Consider the following 23,202-nt stretch of genomic DNA (forward strand, 5'->3'; position numbering starts at 1 on the left):
GAGAGAGAGAGAGAGAGAGAGAGAGAGAGAGAGAGATTGATTTTGTTTTGTTATTATATTAATTATATAATATTGGATATACATGTCTCATTAGGAGACATGTCTCTCTATGTCTTTTCCTTAATATAAATAAGAGTGATATCGCTGCTATTGGAAAACACATACCATAAGAGGTAATGCAAATACATTTGCATATCACCGAAAATCAATGATAAGACTTAAATAGCCATATAATAAGTGAATTATAATGATCCATATTACTTGTTTTAATCCCAAGTTAAAAAAATAAATTAAAAAACATATAACTTTAAATTAAAATTATAATGTCTTTTGATTTCTTTCTTTTGACATCTCATTTTCTACATAAATTTCATTTATAAGATATAGTTATGATAGTATATATATACCTTTTAGGAGAATTAACTTTAAATTTTCTCCATATATGCGGTTAAGGAATTTCGAAAAAATATTGTCAGTCGATCGTGACTGTTAGCCTTCGGAACTAATCATCACTGGTTAACTCTTCAGAGCTGATTATAGCCCGTGTTTGCAACTGAAATTTGCGGGAATTGAATTGTAATTGTGGCAGTGAAGAAGGTGAAATGGAAGACGGTAAGTAGAATTGGAAATAATAAAAATTAAGCTCGCAGATGAGCTCAGTTTCTTTTACTGACGAGAGCGTGAAAAATGACAGGGCAAAGAGTGACGACAAATCCCCAGGCGGTTCTCACTGCGCTCTACAACAAGCGAGAAAAGTTGCACGAAGAGCTCCGAATGGTTGAGAAACAGGTGAACATAATTACAACTCCTTGCACTGCTTGAGTTAGGGTTTTCTATAGACGTGAAAATGGTAGATGTTGTTGTTTGTTATTTACGGCATTTAAAGCTCCAAATGAAAGTTTCTTAGTCGTTATCTATTCTGTTCCACAAAATATGTTTCATTAGGCCACCTTAAACTTGCTATTGACGCCCTTAAACCCAGTGAAGAAACCCAATTTCAGAGAAATGAAGAATATATAAATTGAATTTTAGAAACATTTAAGGACGGGACTTGTAAGTGAAGGAATTGAAGCGCTCTCTTGAACTTTGGTTTGTGGGAGAGTTTCATCGATGTAGATGAAAAATTACAGGTTGCGTGTCTATAGATACGTTGCTGTTCAATTGCATGAATTGCATTGAGAGATTTTGGTATATTTTGATAGACCATCCATCACGACCTTTCATCTTTTCTTTTTCAAGGTCAGTTTCTCTTATTTTTTTCGCTTTAATACAGGTGGGGTTACCTCATTAGGTACATGCCTACGCACATTTTATTAATCACCCCTAAAAGTATAAAACTTTTCCATTTTACTCTACGTAGGGTCATATGCCCCAACATACCCCTTGTGATATGAAGTGTCGTTTTTATCACGTTCTTGGAAGAGCCCCAAACTCCGCGAACTTAATCTTGTCAAAGTGATAAGTGAAAACATTTGCTATGCGTTCTTTTCTATGTTAATGATAGTTTAAACTTTTTTGTCTTAAAAGGAAGTAAACTGTTCTAAATACAATTCCTATATTAATGTTTGACAGGACGTGTGTGTAAACAATTAATTTTACAACTTCAAGATATAATACACAAGAAAATTATATTGCAACACACATGTTTACTTTGGGAAAATCTTTTTGGATGAACTGACTCTCCAAAACATTAACCAAATGTATTCATAGTGACAAAAGTTACAATCATAGTTCCATGTAGTTTCTTGATAGGGGGACGGGCTTGAGTAAGGGGGGATGAGGGGCCTAAGTTTTTGGACAGAGGGAGAAGGTTGGGACGTTTTGCGAGCCAACCTCTATAGAATCTTTGAGCATCTAGAACTGAAATTTGGCATCTTTGTGTGACGCCCTAAACAATCTACAAACCTAAGGAAATAAGTGTCCTCGGTACATGTAATTATGATATTGATGAGTGGATGATGCCTAATGTCAGTCCACTTATCTATGATTATGCTGCATCTACTTGTGACCTAGGTACTCTTCATTTTCTGACAAAATATTAATCTTGGAACAGTTCTTATATGAGATTGTTGCCCTCAATTTAGTCTCCCCTGGTGGCACATATGATGGTCTCACCCCTATTATCTTTTCCATAGGTTCCTTATAATAAGAAGAGCTAGCCACGTGGTTGGCAAAGAAGAATTTGCAAGCACGCTCATCTACCTCATCCTTGGCTTGCATGCTGAATAAACAAGACTTGTCATCTTATGTTTCCCCTTAGGCTCTGCTTCCCTTGAATTTAGTGGACTACCCCCTGCTGCCCTGGGCTTTGCTGGTAAGATTACTTTATATCAAAGGGGCTCTTGGCTCATTTTTTTAGGATTTCAGATGGGCAACAATAATATCTCCCAATATAACTTTTATGAGTTTCAGTGTCACCCCTACCTGCTTCTATACTAGAATTATCAAATGATTCATTTTCACTTTCAATTTCTATGTCAACCCCTTGCCTCTGGTTTGCATCCTCACTTATGCTCTGAGAACCCATAATGGTAATGATGCTACACGTAACGATGATTAAAAAATAAATTAGAAAACCTATATGCTGCTCTCATAATTTGTCAATTACAAAGTATGCAAGTCTAAATGCTTAAGGTGTCTAATGTATTGCTAGTTAATCATGATTAATTAATTTTTCTACTGAATTGTACTGATTAAGCAATATGCAATTACTTAAAGAAAAGCGTAAAGCTGCTGCTAAAGTGGTACTGCTTGGGCAATGAAGGGGACAGTCAAACAAGAGCCAAGCAAAGTTGCAATAAATAAGCTATGAACCCGCCTGCATTTAAGTTCCTTACATAGCTCTAGTCCAAAAAGTGCCACACGAAATTCAGCCTCAATGCTTGTGGCAGTTCCAATATGCTTGGATCTTCTTGTAGTCATCTTTCCTTACTGATCTCACGTGATACAACCATTGCCACTAGGGCCTGATTGAGGCGCCATAAAAAATTATTTTGATGCACTGTATCTCAGTTGGGATCCACTTTACTTCCGCATGATTAACTTTGGAGAGAATAGTCTTAACAGTGAAGGTCAGTCCTGGGAATGCTTTCATCATTTCATTGTCCCAGCTAGTAAAGACTTCGTTTTTCCGACTTCTTGTCTTGATAGAAGTGTTTGTCAGTTTTGTGATGTGTTGCCAAGTTTTCCTCACAAGGATTTTATTTCTCCCAACTGGAGTGCATTTAATGTCTCCAGTGAACGAATTTTCTCATTGGTCTATCAAAGCAATGTAATTTTTTCATTGGCCCACAAATTGATGCCTTATTGAAATTGGATAGCGTTTATGTTTGTAGCTGCAAGTTGTATTGGGGTTATGTTGGAATGATTTTCTCCATTTATCTCAAATATCCTTGGTGGTTCATTTATAAGAGAAGAGACTTGGAGAAATTGTTGCTATAATATTGCAAAAATAATTCCTAATACATTTTTGTTATCATGGTGAATACTTGTGAAGTTTTGTAGTTTTGCATTGTGAGAGTTACCTTAGCTTTCTAAACCCTTATCTTTTTGCATTTTTTTTTGATAGAAGTGGTTGAAGAGCCATATCATTTATTATTTGCATAGATGATATTCCATTGAATGAATAACACAAGTCCTTGTGTGGTTACCAACAAACCACATCATAAAATTGAGTTGTGTCCAACAAGAATAGGAACTTTGGAGTTGCCTTTGTGATCTTCTCACAATCTTAGCATATGCCGAGTCTTTGTTCTCGATAGGACTTGATATTTGGTGTTTCATGTTGGAATACTATGTGATTTATCCTATATGTTGGAGTGGTCACAAAACTCGCATCAACAATACCCATTTGAGGTGGAGAAACAATGTGTTGCAGTTTGTAGGGTTTGTATTATTGTGACCATTGGTGATGAGTTGTGTTCGGCATTGCACCTGTATTTAAAGAACCATAGACTCACTTTAGGCATTTCTTTTGCTGCAACTTCTTGGGTTACTTCTCTTCTTGAAAATACATACCTTCAATCCTTTACAAACATGTATGCTTCTTCTTCAAACAAGTGTATGTGAGGCGATGCTGTTCATAAGGGATCAATAGATGGTCCATACCTTATATGGTGTCTTTGAGGCCTACCTTTATCACCAAATGGATTAGTACTATCACCAGTCTCAAGATTTTGATACTTGGCTAGGTCATTATCGGTAACGCCCCGCCAGGGAACCCAAAAGAAATTAACCTAAAGTTTCACTAAGTTTGCCAAACATATTTTTAAAGATAATAACTTAACAACAACAAATATAAAATAGTGGAAGCAATAACATACACATAAACACATACCATAAAACAGACTACAATTCTTAAGGTTCCCATGACGTTGAATCACATTTAAGTTTAATTAATACTAAAATCAATATATAACACATCCACATTAAAGAATAACTACAAGTACAAATCCATTTAAATAATATACAATTATCTCGAATGCCACTTGGCAATAATCAGAATGCACAATCATCCACTGTACAGGTCACAGGGTATGAAGGCTGAAAGAATATACATCATAAAATAGATTACATCATCTCTTTAAGATCCATGAAATAAAAAACAATACAATAGGTATAACCATCCATCATAGTACACAAGAATAGAATAAAAGGAAAAGTAGAGCATAGAACTCCAGCCACAATATCAAATTGATGGATCTCAATGGTAAAAGTAAAAAGCACTACCACCCAACCTCGTGGTAACCCAAAAAGGTCCACTCCCACTGTGTTGAGGAGATAATCTCCAGTCCCAAACAGGATAACAACCCCAAAAGTCAAATTCAACATCTAAGTCAAGGAAAATCTAAAAGCAATGTAATTCAAATGTACCAAGATACAAAAGACATCTAAACCCAGAGGCAATAATGACATGTAGGGAATCTACTATACAAGTGGGCAAGTGTCATTGCATGAGTCAACTCTAAGGTTACCTGGCTAGTCTTTTAATACTCCGGCCCCCTAGTGACTCTATGCGGAACTAGTATCATTTCGTACTGACAAGACATGCTAACGAAACAAGGTCGCAACTAAGCGTCCTCTCTACTCCCATCCTGGTCTGTATTAGCACTTGAGGCATGGGTGAGGAAAGACGAGACTCTTATTAATTCATTTTACTCTCATTTAATGTAATTTTATCACTTATTAAACAACTTACAATGGGTTACCCGCACAACCACTTTAGGGCTCCGGCCTCCATTGCAAGCCACTTCTCGACATCACATACAGATTACCTACCCTAGGCTCATAAAAATACAATCAAAGAATCACAGTTTTCACCTTAGCCCTAAACAAGTGATTGGAAAGCATCAAAAGACAATTTACAATAACACCTCAGTCCTTTACAAGTAACTGGAAAGCATCCAAAAATAACTAATCGAAGACTCAAAGGTGATATTAGAAGAGATACATCGTTCACCTCAGTTCCACATAAGAACACTAGAAAACAATAACCACCAATAGATCAAACTCCTCATAGAAACACACGACACATTACCAAGGTTGGGTATAAAAGATCAGATTCAAAAACATCATCATGACATCACAGAACAAACCCCCAAGCCTTTGGTAACATCCTGATTTGGTCAAAGCTAAGTCAACCCGAAACCCAACATAGAAGTAAACATACAACATATAGTGTAGTTTCGTAGTTCTATTTGGTTTTGAAAACACGCAGTTTGAATTTACAGTAAGGTTCAAGTTTTCGTTTCAATGTAAGTTTTCGATTCGATACAGTTTATAAAATCCCCATATAATTGAACCCATTTTCACTTTTTAATAACTAATTACACAATTACCATTAACTCACAAAATAACATCTTAATTAAATATCATAAAGTAATTTAAATAATTATTACTAGATTATTAAATAATAATAATTGATTAATTTAAATAAAATAATCATAAGATTATTTATAATCAAAATCATTAAATACTAACATTTTAATTTAAACGCATAAAATCATTTTTACTTATTAATAAAACTTAATTAAACTAAATTAACTAAATTAATTAATAAATACTAAACTAAAATAAACAAAATATTAATTATTAATAAATTTAATAATTAATAAAACTATTGTAAAAAAATTAATATAATTTAAATTTAATAAAATTTTAATAAAATATATTAAAATAAAGTCTGGTGTGTTTAAAGGCCCGCTGACTTGCAGTTGTACGTTATCGCAACTCTCTTTCGATCACAGCAGGTCCTACGTCAGCAGTACTTGTTGTTGCAACAGAACTGTTGTGATCTCGTACGCCATGGGGGTAGGGAGAAGGGAGTGGGTGGAGGGTTGGTGGCCCCATCCACCAAAATTTATTCTTTTTTTTTTTTAATAAAAAAACAAAACAAAACGCGCCCCCCCTCCCCCCCCCCCCCAATTTTTATTTTTATTTATTTATAAAAACGTGATCAAATACTTTGATAGGGAAACCTAGAAAAAGCATTCGAATTTACATTATAGAATTCGATTTTTAATCAAAAACCCATTTGTTTAAAATTTAAACGAACGAGGGTTTCAAAAACTCCATTCCTCAAACACAGATAACTTCGATACGAATATAAATTAAGATTCACAATAGGGTTTCATCAATGATATGTAAATTAATCACAAGATTCTACTTGAATATGATGCTAACATGCAAACATGTAATCCTTGCAAAATGAGTTCCAGAGCTTTGATAAAGAGTTCTCCCCTAATTTTGGGGCTTTGATTGTGCAATCACGCTAGGGAACTCGCTGATCAATTTCTTTTAATATTTTATTATCTTTTACATTTTCATGCACACTTTTTGCAATTTAAAATATCTTTATTAAATTAATTTTCTTTCTTTCTTTAATTTAATTTTCGAGGCGTTTTTGATAGAAATATTTATTAACTTAAGTAATAATAATATTTAGCATTTATTTAAAAATGATCCCCTAAATATATTATTATTAAATTAAGTAAATATTATTATGCTCCAAAATTAGAGCTATAACTTTATCTTTAAATTTAATTCTTTTATTTAATTAATTTTTCTCAATTAATTAAATATTGAATTTTCTTTATAAAATTCCCATTAAATTAAATCATTTATAATTCTTTTAATTTGATTAAATTATAACAGAAAATAATCACAAAGCTACAAGACTGAAAATTAAGATTCATAATAAAGTACAGACAACTAGACCACACTCAAGGGTTAAAATCAAGAATTTACATCACTTGACGAATTCGGAAGGGTAAACAACTCGGGTACTTGTCCTACTTTTTTGGGACAAATGGTTTAGGGATATGATTCGGACTCAAGAGTTATCTCCCCTCTTACCATTGAGATATTGCGATAGGGTACGCTCATCCTGGCAATTAGAATCCATGCATGTACAAACACATATTCTAATCTAAATAGGCAATGGCAAAAAGTGGTACATCGTGTAAATCCCGACTAGCAGGTGACTAAGACTCTCTTCCTCAACCACATCAGGAATGTCAATTATAAAGTAAAACAGACATATACACCATATACATGCAAGTATGGGGTAAGTATTCATAGAAACTGCATATAAATCATTCATCTAACTAATCATCATGAGATAACTGAAATCACTAATTGAACATACATATATCATCATCGAAATAATCATAAACATATTAAATAACTAGTAACTCATCACATATAATCAACTGAGTATGAAATGACATTTAATCTAATCCGGTAACCAAGATCATAAAACACAATAAGAAAACTGGCCTAAAAGAATCCGACAATACAATAGAAAAGTCAAGTAGGGGTATGCATTACATAATCTTCTCTTCTTCCACTACCGTCCAACAAGGCTCTTCTTGGCTTGCATTGCCCCTTTGAGATTGTTTGCTAACTTCTTGATTGTTTGGGGTTCCAATTTCTCTCATTGCTAATCTACATGACTTGATAAATCTCTTCAACCTCTATTTTCTCTATTGACTCTCCTTTAGTTGATGTCCTACCTTCCATACAAATTTGGCGATTCCACCTCATTTGCTCTTTGTATGACACCAGAAAACCCCAAACAGAAAGAACCATCCTGGGAAATATTATCTCGGTGCAAGAATCTGCATTGAACGAGTCCATTGTATCGGTTGATACTTCCATAACAACACCTGATTGATTCAATTTTCTTTACTTTATTTCACATGTTGCTAGCATGTGTGACCTCTTGTATTTACGCTACTATCTGACTACTCGGCATAGGAAACTCTATGAATATTTCTCAATATAGATTATAAAACTATGCTCTCCCAATCATTTCATAACATCCGTAATAGAATATTTTTCAACAAATTAAACCCACATACTATTATAGTATTTGTGGAAAATGAAAATAAGAGAGAGAGAGAGACTACAATAATACTCAAGGATAATAAATAGTTTTACATAATTGTATAAGATCATTTCAAAGCAATATAGATAAAGATCTAATTTAAATATTTACCTTAAACACACACACACACACATATATTCAATCTTCTAACTATATATCTTTAATCTATGTTTTCACATATTATTACTTTATATACATATATAATCACCATACATGTACATTTATATCTATCAATATAAATGAATTAATAATTAATTGTAAACATTTTATAGTGAGGATCACACTCCTAGTACAATATTAATATGTTATTGAAATAACATATTATACCTTCTTGACCTTTTAAACCCCTATAAAGGATCTCTTTATATTTAACAAACATTGTATCAAGTAATTAAATAGCATTATGAATGAAATATATAGTTACATGTATACAAATATACATCTATATATAAATATCATATTCTTATTATTGTCATATAATAATGTTAAGGAATAGAACTTAATATATACCTCCTATACTTACCTTAATGAGATCAGTGGGATTGATGCATTCATCACCTTAGGACTGCCTTGAGTCTCACATCAGCCAAGAGGTAGGTAAAGAGTATGTGCCTCTTCTTTAATCTTACTTGACAATGAAGTTATTGCATCACTTATTTCTTTGATTGGTTGTGGCAATTCTGATTTATCGATATTTATTAATAACCATAGACAGTTCGGTCATTAGCAACCTCTAGTTCGCTAATTCTTAACTTTCTTCAATTTCCTTCACATTACGTCTAGAGTCGCCGACAATTGATCTTCACTAATTGACTAAATAACTGACCGAATTGCTCATTGTCCGCAGCCATAATCCCAGGCTATCAAATTTCACAGAGGCCGACAGAATGCGATGGGAAGAAGAAGAGCTCAAATCATATGAAACTGTGTGAGACTCATTATTCGTTGGTCAAAGTCAATGCCTTTTCACAATCATTAGATATTTTTGAATCACATGATCCCACAAAGTCCGTTGATTGTGCACACCCTGATAGTTAATCCCAGAGAAACTCCCATAGATATTGATCAAAATAGTTCTAAGATGCCTAATGTAATCATGCCAACGTGTTTGTTCTTAATGGCTATGGTGATGCAAACAAGACTAGTTTTATTCCTATGGAGCCTCTATGCAATATAGTACTGCATGTCACCTTTTGTATATACATATGTGTTGATGCGAGTTCTGTATCACTTACATAACATATTAGCAATTGAACATTTGATATGGAGTATCAAACATACAATTCCTCTCTTGAAAAGTTATTGCTCATGGGATATGAGAATAACTCCAATGTTCCTTACTCTTGTGGATACTGGCTTAGTTTTATCGATGTGATTTGCTGATAATCATGTAGGCGGCCTTACGCTATTCTTTCGAGGATGACTTGGACTTTGGTGGGATGAAGGTGATGGTGGCTTGGTTTGTGAAATGTGCGGGTGGCAGATAATGTTGATGGTAGTGATGATGGAAGGTGTGTCTACCAGTGATGATGTTGATGGGAAAGCGATGGTTATGGAAGGTGAATGGATGTGCTCTGATACTTAACTTACTTCTTTAAGCTTTGACTACCCAGCTACTCACTATTCTACTCCTACTCCTATGGATGAAAGGTTAGCAAATGGACGGGGATCGAACCTAATGAGAGCTGACCAACGGCCTCACTTCCACAAGTGCAATGATTCAAAGGAATAATAGACTAGTTTACCACACAAAGCTTCCCAACCAGCCGCTAGGATGCTAGTGGTCTAGTATTGATCCCTATCAAAAATTTACCAATGCTACCATACAACTATCCATCTACTTCACTCCTACTTAGCAACTTGAAATGAAACCAACTTTAACAACTTGAAAGGAAATCTAACTAAGTGGAAGTAGAAGACATGCAATAACACCCAATGTTCTTAATCAACATGCCAATCGCAACAATGAAAAAAAGAGCAATTTTGGTATTATCTTCGCAACAATTTCTCCAACACTTTACAAATGAGAGCAAATGGCCTTTTATAGGGGCCAGAAATACAACGGACGGTGGAGATCAAAACAAGATCAACGATCCAGATTGGATCTTCAAAACCCTAATTAGGGTTGCCACCCCATCGGCCAATGAGAAGCTGCCACCTCATCAATGGACCAATGAAAAAAGTGCAAAAAGTGGCAACCAATGAGAAAGCACCAAAATGGCGGCTAATCAGAAATAGACACTTGTCCTATTCTAGAAGAAAGGGGAAATTTGCCACTTGGGCTTACATCAGAGGATCTTCTAATATAACTCTTCCCTTTTCTTTCATTTTCTTAGCTAAGGCAATGAACTTAGCTAGTCTTTCGTTAACTTCTTCCATAGGAGGACAAGGTGTGTGCTTCGCCCTGAGTTCCGTTGACTTCGCCATGCTACTCGCTTCTTGTAGTATCCTTTCGTGATCCTTCTCATATTCCTTCGCAAATCCAATAAAAGCACTGAGAGAGGAAAGGGTGCCCAAATGTTTTTTCTTGATAGCAACCTTTCCTAACTCATCCAACTTCGATCCAAAATTTGTCTCGTTGACATCCTCTTTGCCAAGGGGGATTGTCCTTCCTTTAGTCTGTCCTTCATCCGTATCATGTCCACTGTACCGATATTGGTGTCGGTTATTCTCTTCATTTTCGAGAAGAAGGGCGTTTTGGGCATCATATCCTCTTTGTCTTTCTTAGTCTTGTCCGCTTGGGATTCTTACTTGCACTAACATCCTCCATACTCGTCGCCCTATTACGGGATGGTAGAGTGGTGGACCAGAAGGCAAGTAGAACCAAGGAAAGCAATCCTAAGACTAGAATGAAAGAAGGATGTTAGCTTAAGGACCCCTTGCAACTCTAGATGATGAAAATTCGCCTTAACCAATAATCTTACAGCGACTTTTCGGAATTAGGACTTGACCTTAAGAACTTCAAATCCTTTGCATATCAGAAATTTATCATGCAATTCACCTCCAAATAAAATTACCCAACCTAGGGCAAAAATTGCAGCCTCTTGCAAAAATCAGAATTTTATCTCTCACAAATTTCGGCTCCCACAAATTTCGCCAAGCAAGAAGAGTGCAGATCTGCTCTTGCAAAATCACCAAAGCCTTGAGAAGGAGAAGTGAGAAGTGAGGAAGAAATGGGAGAGAGGCCTCCTCTTATACCCAACTTTCTTACTCCCCCCAAGCTAGCTGACTTGGACCTTGGGAGCAAGAAAAAACAATAATTAATTCAAAAATTATGGCCCACAATTAAATACTTAGCTAAAATTAATTTTTCCATGATGAAAATTAACTTTTTAAATTGCCATTTGGACCAAAATTGCAAAAGGAAAATAAATAATGCCTTAGAGGTGTTAAATATTTCCATTTAATGAAGATTTAGTAATTAATACGTCATTAAAATTGGATTTTGGCTAACCAAAGGTCATTTTTCAATATTAAATTACCAATTTCATTAAAGGCAAAAAGGTTTTCAAGGCAATTTAATCCATTTAAAGCCAAATTTTGCAATTTAAATCCCAATCGATTTAGCTAAGCAATTTTAGCATTTTAACACAAATAGAATTATTTCTCTAGAGCCTAAAAATCGATTTTGCAATTTGATTTCACCATCACAAAAATTAATTTTCTTCACCAAAAAATAATTAAGATTTTCCAAAAGACCAAATTTAACAAAAATTTCATTTTTTGAAAATTATCCAAATTTATACAATTATGTCCAAATTTTCAAAAGAAAATGTCTAAGTACAAAATTCACAATTTTATCCTGCCAAGTTGGAATTAACTTTGAAATTTGTTCGGCCTAAGGATAGAATTGGTGGCTCTAGAAAATCAAGTTAAAAAAAAATCGGGTGAAAATAAGCTAAGTCTCTCCCATTGGCTTGAAAGTGTCCAAGGCTCAAAATTCTCAAAAAATCAAAATTGTTGGACAATCCAAAAATTTGCCGAGGCGATAAAAAAAAAAGGGGGTTCCCCAAAATTTTGGGGCGATGGTGTGAAAACCTCACAACAATATGGAATTCAATGCATATAATATATATTACCCTTTATTCCTTTGTCGGTTGTTTCTTTATCTTTCGTGTTGTTCACGGGAGTCAGGGTCATTGATGTTTCATTCGCCCAATATTTCAACTTAAAGCTAAGAAATCATAGAACAGGCGATAGACAACCCCTGCGTGTTAAGACCAGATGGTAATTTCTTTGGCACAATGGACATCAAGATGACAAGCAATGGCTGTGGAAGGGGTTTCTCTGTCACAAAGAATACCTTGAGGTGATGTAATATTGATTAGCAAGGCTTTGTTCGTTTCTCCTGAGCCTACCACGAATCACAATCTCGTGCTTCACAGTGAAAGATGCTTTAAGTTTTTGTAGAGAAAAGACTTGCCAGATTTTTCTTTCTAACTGCTCTTTCCTTCTCAGTTAGAGTCTTGCTCAAAATTTGGTTTCACCCGTCTTGGCATACGATGCGATTTGTTGTTCCTCCTCTTTGTTCAATTTTGTGCACAATGATTGTTTTGTACAATATGTATTGCCACATGGAAGTCACAATATTATAATATCATAATTATGAATCCGTCATTGCTTAAGACTTTCACGATAGTCACTGTTTCTTTTCAAATAAAATCTCCATTTCTCATTTCTTATTCTTTTAGATTTGCACCTTGCTCGTTATTTTCTATCTTCCTACTTACGTTTGCAGTTTGGCTCTGATATCATGTTTTTTTTCTGAGGATTGCTGCAAATATACTAAGCATTGCCATATTGGTGTGTGTGTTTCAAGTGCAGCAATCTCTCTTTATATTGTGGATGAGATATGGATAGACATGTCCCTTCATGTGGCATGTCTATTCATTAATATTTAATCAATATAATAGTTTATTATTTAACTACGCATACACATACATATTATTATATACATCACATAATGTATATAATGTATGTAACTTTGTTTAATCTCACAAGTTTATCCAACTGAAGCTACCAAACATTAACATGCATTAATATATCTTATCTTGCCTATGCCTTTAGGCTTACATATTAGTGCCAATTGGTAGCGTATCCCATGTTTAGCCTATTAATGCTTAGATTCCATCAACAAGAAGTCAATTTTGGAAGAGTTTTTGGGCAAATATTTGCTTGACACTTGACAATCATTCCCCATGTGTCACCTGTGTATCCATCATATGCATCTGGCTCAACTTCTGGCTCAACTTCTATGATCTTTGGCAAATAGGTCTAAAGTGGTTTGCAATTGTTATTTACTTTTGTATTGGAACTTGCAATACCCACAATTTAGGCCTTGTTCTGCTTATGTGGTGACCTTCTTCCCCAGATGTAGCTGCTGATTTGCAACGGGCTACTGCTGGTGGAGAAATGCACATTCACACCTTAGTGTATTTTTGGTCCCAACAGTTTAACCTTTACAAAATTGTATTTCCATAGGAGGATGATGTAGATTTCTGCCTGATTTTGTTGGAATTTTTGTGATCTAATCAATATATACCCTGTTTAATATGACATTGTGACATATCTTGTGAGTATTAGCTGTTTAACTCATTTGGTGGTAGCTTATGGATGACTTTCTTCAAGTCCTTAATTCTTCTAATAGTCATATGTATTTTTAACCAGGTTTATGATTTGGAGACTACTTATTTGCAAGATTCAAGTCAATGTGGAAATGTTTTAAAGGGCTTTGAAGGGTTTCTTTCATCTACTAAAAATACTGCAAAGTAAGTATCTGTTCTATACCAGTTTTTTCTTATAAAAGGTTCCATATTCTTTTAATGTTTCAGTAATGGCATGCTGTATATTGGATCCACAAGATATTCTTATTTATTATGTATTTAACAACAATGGACTGCTTTTGTTTGGGGACTTTTGATTGAGATACGTTTTGAGTCTTTGACAGACTGTGAAAGTTGTTGCTGAACGAACCATGCATGTGCCTCCTGCCAGCTTGATGGATCCTCTCATCCTATCTTTTAACAGCTTTCAGTTCAATTTTTGTGAATTGATTTCAAAAAGTTGTGGAAATTTTTGAAGCTTTGTAACATAGGAATAGTATGAGAAAATATACACTAAAGGTGTTTTAATGTCTAATGTTCATGGTATTGATAATTTAACACCTTACACTATACTATGATTTCTAAAAAGTGGCACTCACACTCAACTATGCACACTCTGGCTGCAAATTTTAGGACACTTGAATCTTATTTTTGAAAATAAAAATACCTTGCTAGATTATATGATTCGTAATTAGAAAACTGTCACATCTTCCTCCCAAGCTTAGTTAAAAAATTGGCCTTAGCCTATTCTCGCATTCCGATATACTAGTGGCAGTCCAACTACGAATGCTGTGGGGCCCATTTGCCATGTAACGTCCACCTTTCCCACTTGCAGAGTTCTTTCAACACCGACAAGGCTCTATTTGTTTTACTCAGCCTAATGCACATTGACGTGGCACTGGCGTGGTTTCTAGTTAGTTTGTGGCCTATGTGACATTCAAATTCTGTGGGTGGAACATTGGCAATCTATTCATTATGCCAACCTTCCTGGAGCAGTAATGCCTTGCCTATGCTGTGCATGATGAAGTGCTTTGTAATGCCTGGGAATCTCACAGCAAGGGGGGAAGCCTTTATGTTCGTATGAGAAGGAAGGAATGGATACACAGAGAAAGAGGAAAACCTATATCACTGCAGTTTATCGTTCTTGTATTTGCATTTTCTCGAGGACGAGATCCCAACATGAAAGAGGAAGACTGGATGTAGCCCCAGTCTTATGAAAGTATTCAAACCAGATTCAATTTTGCTATAATGCGGGACTGAGATATTGAAGAACCAATCGTGGTAGTCTTGTGCGGGTTGGTAAGTGCTGTAATGATTGGTGTCAAGAGGAGAGATTCACAGGTTGAGGAGGTTTCTTGAGTACAGTTGCAACCCTGTAGGCGGGTGTTGAAGTTGAGGGAGATGATGCCTATTCACTTGCCACAGGGAGCGGAACGATCAGACCTGGGAACCAACTACAAGAAGATAAGTTGCTTGGCATCAGCATTTATTGTTATGATTATATGAATGGTGGGGAGTAACGTTGTCCAAGACAAGGATAGCAGGAGTTCTGAGATCTTCATTGTCTGCTCGCATCTACTATAGTCAAAGTGGAAAAGGCTACACAATCACAGGTTCTTATATCTAGACAGGGCCATTCTTCTTTAATAATATTTCAGGTATACAGTTGTGAGTTTGAAGCTTAAGATTAGACGAGAATGAGCCTTTCTAACGAATGTAATGTCACAAAGGATTATTGTTTGCAGAATTTTCGCTTCTTGCTAATTACTGTTGAATAATTGGTTGTCTTATTCTTTAAAAGTTAGCAATAGTTCTGGTTATTCGATATATTGAGTGACACAAAGCATTACAGCATACACCTGAATACTCAACCCTCAGATTCCTTTTGTAGCAGTCAGATATAAGATTAAATATTTGCAGTGAACACTTCATTAGAAATCTTATAGTGGTATCAGAGCAACGAACTTGCTGCTTAGAGGACGACTGTTTTGAATGCATCAGTATAATAGAGAACCACAAAGAGTTTTGAGGCCCCTACAATTTCTTGAGGGTAGGTCAATATCTGAGATTGTAGAAGTTCATTCGATGGCTGAGAGAGTTGCAAACTGGGCTGAGGAAGCAGATAGAGAAGCAAGGGAAACATTGAGAGCTTTCAGAGAAGGACAAAATTATGTTGCTGATGTCTTGCAGTAGCTTAAAAAAGAAATACAACAAATGAATACCAGGCCAAGAAGACCCCAAAGCCATCATGTGGGGGTGGTAGTGCAGATAGACACCACATCACTCATACCACAGATAGGCCCTTCATGCCCATGTTTGTGGAGCATAATGAGGAAGTTGAGATTGCTAATTCAAGAGCAACAATAGCTATTCCGGAAGATGTCATGACAATGCATGTCTAATGGGATTTGTTTCTGGATAATGTTAAGGCAGATTTAAGCTTTGTCCAGTATATGTGACAGTGAAGGGAGATGGTAAGAGCAAAGGCATGATAGAAGGCCAAGGTGTCTGAACAGGGATTTGAAGCATGCTATGAACAAGCTTACCTTACCAGTATTTGATGGTAGTGGGAAAACTACAGCTATGGAAATGATACATAAGGTGGATACATTTTTTACACTAAAACCCATGACTAAGACTGAGGCAATCAAGTTTGCTACTATGCATTTGGACGAACCAGCTTATGATTGGTGGCATAACAACCTTGTTACTCAAGATTATGGCATGATTAACTCATATGGGGAGTTTAGCAGCAAGCTGATAACTATATTTGACAAGAAGGATATAGAAATTTTCTACAGTTTGTTAGCCCAATTGAAGTACAGTGGTGCTGTGAGGCCTTACCCCGACCCATCATAGCTCAGCTAATGCATTGTGATTTGATATTTCAAGACATTATTTGATTGACTAGACATTGATCTGTATTATTTACGCCATGTGATGATTACTCTAGTATGCTTTGCTTATGATGATTGATGATGTTTTATATAGATGCATGCATTGTGATGGTTTATTTTGGTAATTTAATTTGAATTGATGAATACGTTATGGTATTTCAATTATGCAAATCAGATATATTTAATCAATGTGCAGAAAAAGGAAAAGGTTACTGAAATGAAAATTTGAATGTTTTGGTTAAATTTGATTATGCAAGTTAAGTATATATGTGTGTGTGCGTGTGATTTTTCTCAAACTATTGATATTCGAATGGAGTGTGTAGGAAAATTAACCATGGAATTAATCGGAGAACCAAGAACCAAATCTATGTGCAAACTGTGAGGCCAAGGTTGAATTTAATGAAAAGATTTGAACTTAGTTGTAATGTAATTTGATTCGTAATCGTAATTTGAATTATGTATTAGGTTATTTCATACGGTTATTAGTGACATGTAAATTGTATTATGTAATGTGACTTTATGGCGTCACTTGACACTTGTCATGTATATGTGTAAAATGACATGTCAATTAGGGTTTGGCAATGTGACCCTTAACCTAAAACTGAATTTTATTAGGATCCTAAGTTAATTCCCTTTGTTTAGAGATATCTTGTGAAGCCCCACCAAATAGGAATTCAAATTCAAAATTTTAAGTCACTTATAGAGGCCAAAAAGTGGTTCTAGGAACCAAATTTAGTGGAATTTAAGTACCCAAGTTGTAGGGGTATGAGTTGGGGACCTAATTAGCACCACTAGAAGGCCCAGGTAACTTCAGGGACCCTCCAAATTTCCCAATTTCCAAAAGTTATGAAAATGGAGAAGTCTTGTGTCCCTGCCCTTACCCACACTCTTGCCCAAACATGCATAAATGGTAGGAGACAAGTATGATAGCCTAATGACTTAGGGTCAATTGAAGAAGTCATTGCTTGTAGGTGGGTGGGATTTGGAGACCTTATTAGAGGCCCTTGCAGAACTTAGTGGGTGTTCACCCACTCTCTATCTTAAGAGACACTAAGGTTTGGAATTGGAGTAACAAATGATAGGGCTCTTCTCAACTTTCTATTCCATAACACATTTGAGTAAGGTTGGTGACTTCTTTGCCATAAATGTTCTTCATTTTTTGCAATAAAGTAGTTTGTTTTGAAGTTCTTGTTCTTGCACTCTTGTATTTGTATGTATCGTGGTATTGTGTTTGTGAGGGTTGCAAAAATGGTGATTTCAATCTGTCTTGTTTTTTTCTTGTATTTTCTTGAAGGATTGTTCATGGGTGTGAAGGCATTACTCACCCTTGGGTAAGGAAGAAGTGGTCTTGTGGGGTGAAGGGGTTTGTTGTGACTCTATGGAAGTGTAGAGTCTCTTTTCATGGAAAAGAGGGAAAAAGGAAAGGTCTATGGACCCTTGTTTGTCAATGTATGTTGATGTTATTTGGGGGAGATAAGGAGAGTATGTTTATTGAAGATGTGTGTGATTTTGAGCCTAGTGAAGACATGATATTGTAAGTTGTCATTGCATCTCCTTCATGGACGTTCCACCTTCACCCTTTGTCATGGGTTCATAGGTGTAACCCATTGTGAAAGACTTGGTTGGGTGTTTCTTATGATGTTAATGTTTTGTAGTTTGAGTTTGAATGTGACTTGGTTGGTATTGGTTTTCCTAGCTCATTGGGTGGCCTCCCTGAGGCCTAGGTTGGGAGGTGAGCTCTCCATGGTATTGTTCATCCTTATTTGCAAGTTTTTGTGGATTCAAATATGGGAGCAAACTTGGAATTTTGATCTCTTGATGGTGTCATTGTGAAGGAGGAGAGTTGATGTCTTGTTATGTTACATTTTGTTTGGAGAACTCTCCACTTATATCTCCCTTTTTTGGTTGCATGGTAGCATATATTGTAATGAAAAGAATGATTAAAAGTTCATTTGCAATGTATTTGGTATGGAAATAAGATGCACATGCATATCAATTGATAGGAAATGTTAGTTCCATCATGTGACAAAAGTAGTGATGAATTGATTTAATACTTCTATAATTACCTTCATTGTAATCCTTGATCTCAAGTTGAAATAAAAGATATATTTTTTTGAATCTTTGATTTAAATCACTGTGAGATTTTATTCCTTTGCATTTTGTAATAATGGTGAAAGAATGAAAGTTTGCTTTATTAAGTAGCTTCATAATTTTGTATTGTACATTTAAGCTTCAAATTTAAATGAAATATAAAGTTCATCGAATGAACAACACTTTAATTAGATATGTTGCATACTTTCAATAATATTGGATCCAATAGATTAAATGGATTGAATATTAGTTTAATAAAGTCCATATAAAACATTATGATTGTAGCACTTAGGTGACAAAACCTAGCTAAACTAGTAATTCATTGCATTAACAGAATTGAAATGAATAGAGGCATAAACCGTTTTGAAAGCAAAAGAAACTAGGATATTTTTCCTCCTAATTGAGACCTACAGGTCTTTGGAATTTGTATGGGACGAAAAAAAAAATTCCTCCCTTTCAAATTTCACACACAGTCAATTAATAATTGTATTTTAAAGCCCACTTGTGCATTTAAATATCACTTAACTAAGTATTCATTATGAAAAGAAAATCAATTCAAAAAATTAAGGAGGCAATTTCATTTAAATCATAAACATATAAAGCCATTTAAAAAATGAGCAAGTGGATGGAGTGGGATGTGACCCATGTGGGGTCCACACCCCACCCACCACATTTGCTTCCAAATCCACACTGACTTGTATGAATTAATGTTTTGGCAATCATTTAAACCTTGGCAACATTGTTTAGAAGGTCCTTGAGTTGGTGGGGCCCACAACTCCCCCCAACTCCTTTCCTTACTCTTCCCAAGCATGCCCTCACTTGGTACGCCCACTTGGGCTGACATGGGCCTGCACTCTTTGGGAAGTGCATAGAGCCTCATGGGGGAGCGCTCTCCTAGGATTAGGAGCCACTTGGCAAGTGACATGTGTAGGTGATTGGTAGGTTGGGTGGCGGGGGGGGTAAGTTAGTTGAAGTCCTTTTTAAATTGTAATTAGTTCTATTATGGTATGTGTAGTTGGTAACAGATTAATATGTTAATTGTTCTATATGTTAGATAGTATGAAAATTTAGTAAGTAATCTGGTTTAGTATTTGGTAATAGGTTTTATGAGTTGAGTAGTAAAATTATGTTGGTAAGTTAGAGTTTGTTAGTGGTTATTTTATATTAGTTAGTGATTATTATTTAATTTAGTAATGTTAGATGTTAAGAAACATGTTTTTAGATAGTTAATAAGGGAGGTTTAGTTAGTAGAAGTGGGTTTTATACTTGTAAATAGGTAGTATTTAATTAGTATGTGTGGATATATAGGATTGTGAGTATTTAGTGAAAGATATTTGGAGATAGATTTTATTGTAATATTTAAGTTTAGTTCCTTTATGGGTTTTATTGGAATATTAGTAAACTATTTTTATTCATGATCTTATACTATTTGGTTTAGTTACTTAGTAGCTAGTAGATAGAATTAAAGTAAATCGTTTATTTTTTTGAATAATTGAGGTTAGTGAATAAGGCATATTAATGTAGTGAAATCATGTATTGTTTATAGCACTTAAATGTAATGTATATAGGCATATGGATAGCCTAATTGGATTTAAGTAAACTTATTAGGACTTCATTTCATAATAGTTTTATATGTTGATTTTGTAGTAAGGTTGTTTTAGTGTTAGGAAAATGAATTCATAAGTTGTTGCAATGCACGCATGTACTTAATCTTTTAAAATGTTAACCTAGTAGATCAAACTTTGTATAATGAAATTGAAACCTAATTATTTCCTTGTCTTAAATGGTTTACCTATAATTCATGATTCAATAGTTTAACAACTTGAACCTTATCAACCCGTTATCAAGTGTTTTTGTAGCAACACATTATGACTCATCAATCTTAATCATGAATGTCTTCATTATCAACATAGAAATCATTGTGAATGTGTATTTGAATTAAATAGTATGTTAAACCTTGAAATGAGAATGAGACTCTTTAAACGTACCTTAATTTCACCTTACAACTATCACCTTGATCGATGATGTAAATTTGCATCTTAAACCCTAAACACTTTGTGACCTAAACGTACAACCTTGAAACTTGAAAACTTATATGCTTTAACATACTGTTAACCTATCTGCAACACTTTCCATGCTAGTGTGCGATCAACTTAGTTATAACCGTCTTTTAAAAAAAAGAAAAGATTTGGTGTGTTTTTGCCCTAATCTTTGGGCATGCGAGGTGCCTTGGGCACTTACATTGATGAGTTTCAATGGATATCTATTATGGTCCCTAACATGTCTGAAAGCAAGAAAGTGATGTTTGTGGAGGGTTTGTGTAATGTTCCCTTTAGGGACATTAGAAATATTGAAGTCTTATTCTATATAATATTAAAATTGACTTTGAGAAATAGACGCAAAATATTAAAAGGGTCAATTTAATGTTATACAAAGGACAAAGGGTCAAGGTGGAACAAGACGAAATACCTTACGGAAGTTGAAGAGCCACAAGGGAATAGGACGAAAACCAAAGAGGAGCTGAAGAGTCTTGGTTTGTGTATTAAAAGGGGAAAGAGGGTCATTGCTGGTTATGCTTGATTTTATTATTCAGTTCAATTTTCTCTCTTGCGAGAGTTTTCAGAAAGCTTCAACTTTCAACTAGTTTGAGGATGTAGCCCCTCGTGTTGGCAAACAGTGGACGCAAACCCATTGTCCTAGGAAACATCATTTCAGGTGTTTCATTCGCACTTACAGGTTCTTATTCTAGCATTCCAATCTGACTGTTAAATTTATATTTAGGATTGGGTTTTTGTACTGGTTATTGTATTGCTGTTGTAAAATGCAATAATGTATTTTAAGGAGTTCTAAGAGTTTGCTGGTTTAATCTTTTTGGTTTTTAACACATGGTTATATGTTCGAATCTTGAGTGTTATTTTGAAATTTATGGAATATTATCTGTGGAAAAGCTTTTGGTTTAATTGAATGTCTTGTATTACATTTGTTTATATTTGAGTCTAATATTATATTCAAGAAGGGGCTGGATAAGTGCCGGTGGTATTTCTACTGTTTACAATTGTGCTGGAAATTACTTGCAAAGTTTTATTGCTGATTATATCGGGAAAAGAAAAGAATCAGTAAATATCCGGTTCAGGATATTACAGTTTGAGTGAGATATGCTAAGGGTTTGTTAAAGTGTTGAAACCCAATACTCTCCAAGATGCAATTAAGTTGGCACTTGATTTAAATAGTTCATCATCAGTGGTTCAGCCTCTTAAAAAGTCTTTCAAGGGGTCAAAGACCAATCTGAAATCTTAAAAATTGAGATAGCTTCAGATGATGAAAACGAAGACAACAAATCTGATGACAGCGATGAATATGGCAATCTCAAGCAGTCCCATGTGGAGAAGGTTGAGGGACAGGTTTCAGGTCAAGCACCTAGGATTGCCACCCTCCTAGAGTACCTACAAGCAGTCTTATCCACTTGAAGGGAGTAGTAAAAGGGAAGCAAATAGTTTGCTTAATGGATATGAGAGCTACACAACTTCATCAGTGCCTCCATGGTAGTGAAAAGGAAGTTACATTTGAATGCGGTTCTACATTTTGATGTTAAGATTGCTGGAGGAACGTACTTAATTGCTCTGAGATGATCTTGCAGCTTGAGATTCAGCTGAGTAGTTGCACACTGCCTACAGATTTCTATGTGATTTAGTTAGGAGGGACGGATGGCATTTTGGGTCTACAGTAGCTCCAAACTCTTGGCAGGTACACCATCAATCGTGATCAGAAGCAGATTGAGTTTATGAGGGGAGATCAACAGATCGTACTTAGAGCTATGATTGATAGAGGCCCTAGGGTTCAATATTATTGTTTAGAGAATGCCATGTATTAATGGTTAAACATGTGCAGACTCAAAGGAGTATTCATTTTATTGTTTAGTTTGTGGGCATTCTAAATTTTTCTTATTATTATTCAATGAAGTGATCTTTTGGTGTGGTTGTGTTTTTCCCCTTGAGTAGGAGGGTTTTCTCAGGATAAACTTTGTGTTCTTTATCTTATATGTTGCTTTATTTGATCGCTTACATTTCTGATCGTAAAATTTGACATGGTATCAGAGTGGATTTTGAAAAGATCTGATCAGTTTTGGTTAAGCAGTGAAAGCCTTGAAGTTGTGAAGATTTATTATAGTCTTTGCCTTGTATATTTTTCTCCATGCTCTTTGTATTGACTGCATCGAAATCACTTG

At 35.1% G+C, this 23,202-nt stretch overlaps 1 protein-coding gene across 2 annotated transcripts in view; it reads left to right on the forward strand.

Annotated features, from left to right (window-relative positions):
• The first annotated feature begins 405 nt into the window (after nt 1-405).
• Nucleotides 406-23,202, forward strand: part of LOC149529612 (histone acetyltransferase subunit NuA4-domain protein) — a 113,565-nt gene continuing 90,768 nt past the window's right edge. For both annotated transcript variants that reach the window (XM_089809097.1, XM_089809098.1), the window contains exons 1-3: nt 406-612; nt 695-789; nt 14,054-14,154. In XM_089809097.1, coding sequence (XP_089665223.1) covers nt 603-612; nt 695-789; nt 14,054-14,154 — 206 coding nt within the window. In that variant the 5' untranslated portion in view covers nt 406-602. The remainder of the gene's footprint in view (nt 613-694; nt 790-14,053; nt 14,155-23,202) is intronic.

This window comes from Cupressus sempervirens, chromosome 11, assembly GCF_028749045.1.
Source record: "Cupressus sempervirens isolate cs-2001-9-10 chromosome 11, ASM2874904v1, whole genome shotgun sequence".
NCBI classification, from domain to species: domain Eukaryota; kingdom Viridiplantae; phylum Streptophyta; class Pinopsida; order Cupressales; family Cupressaceae; genus Cupressus; species Cupressus sempervirens.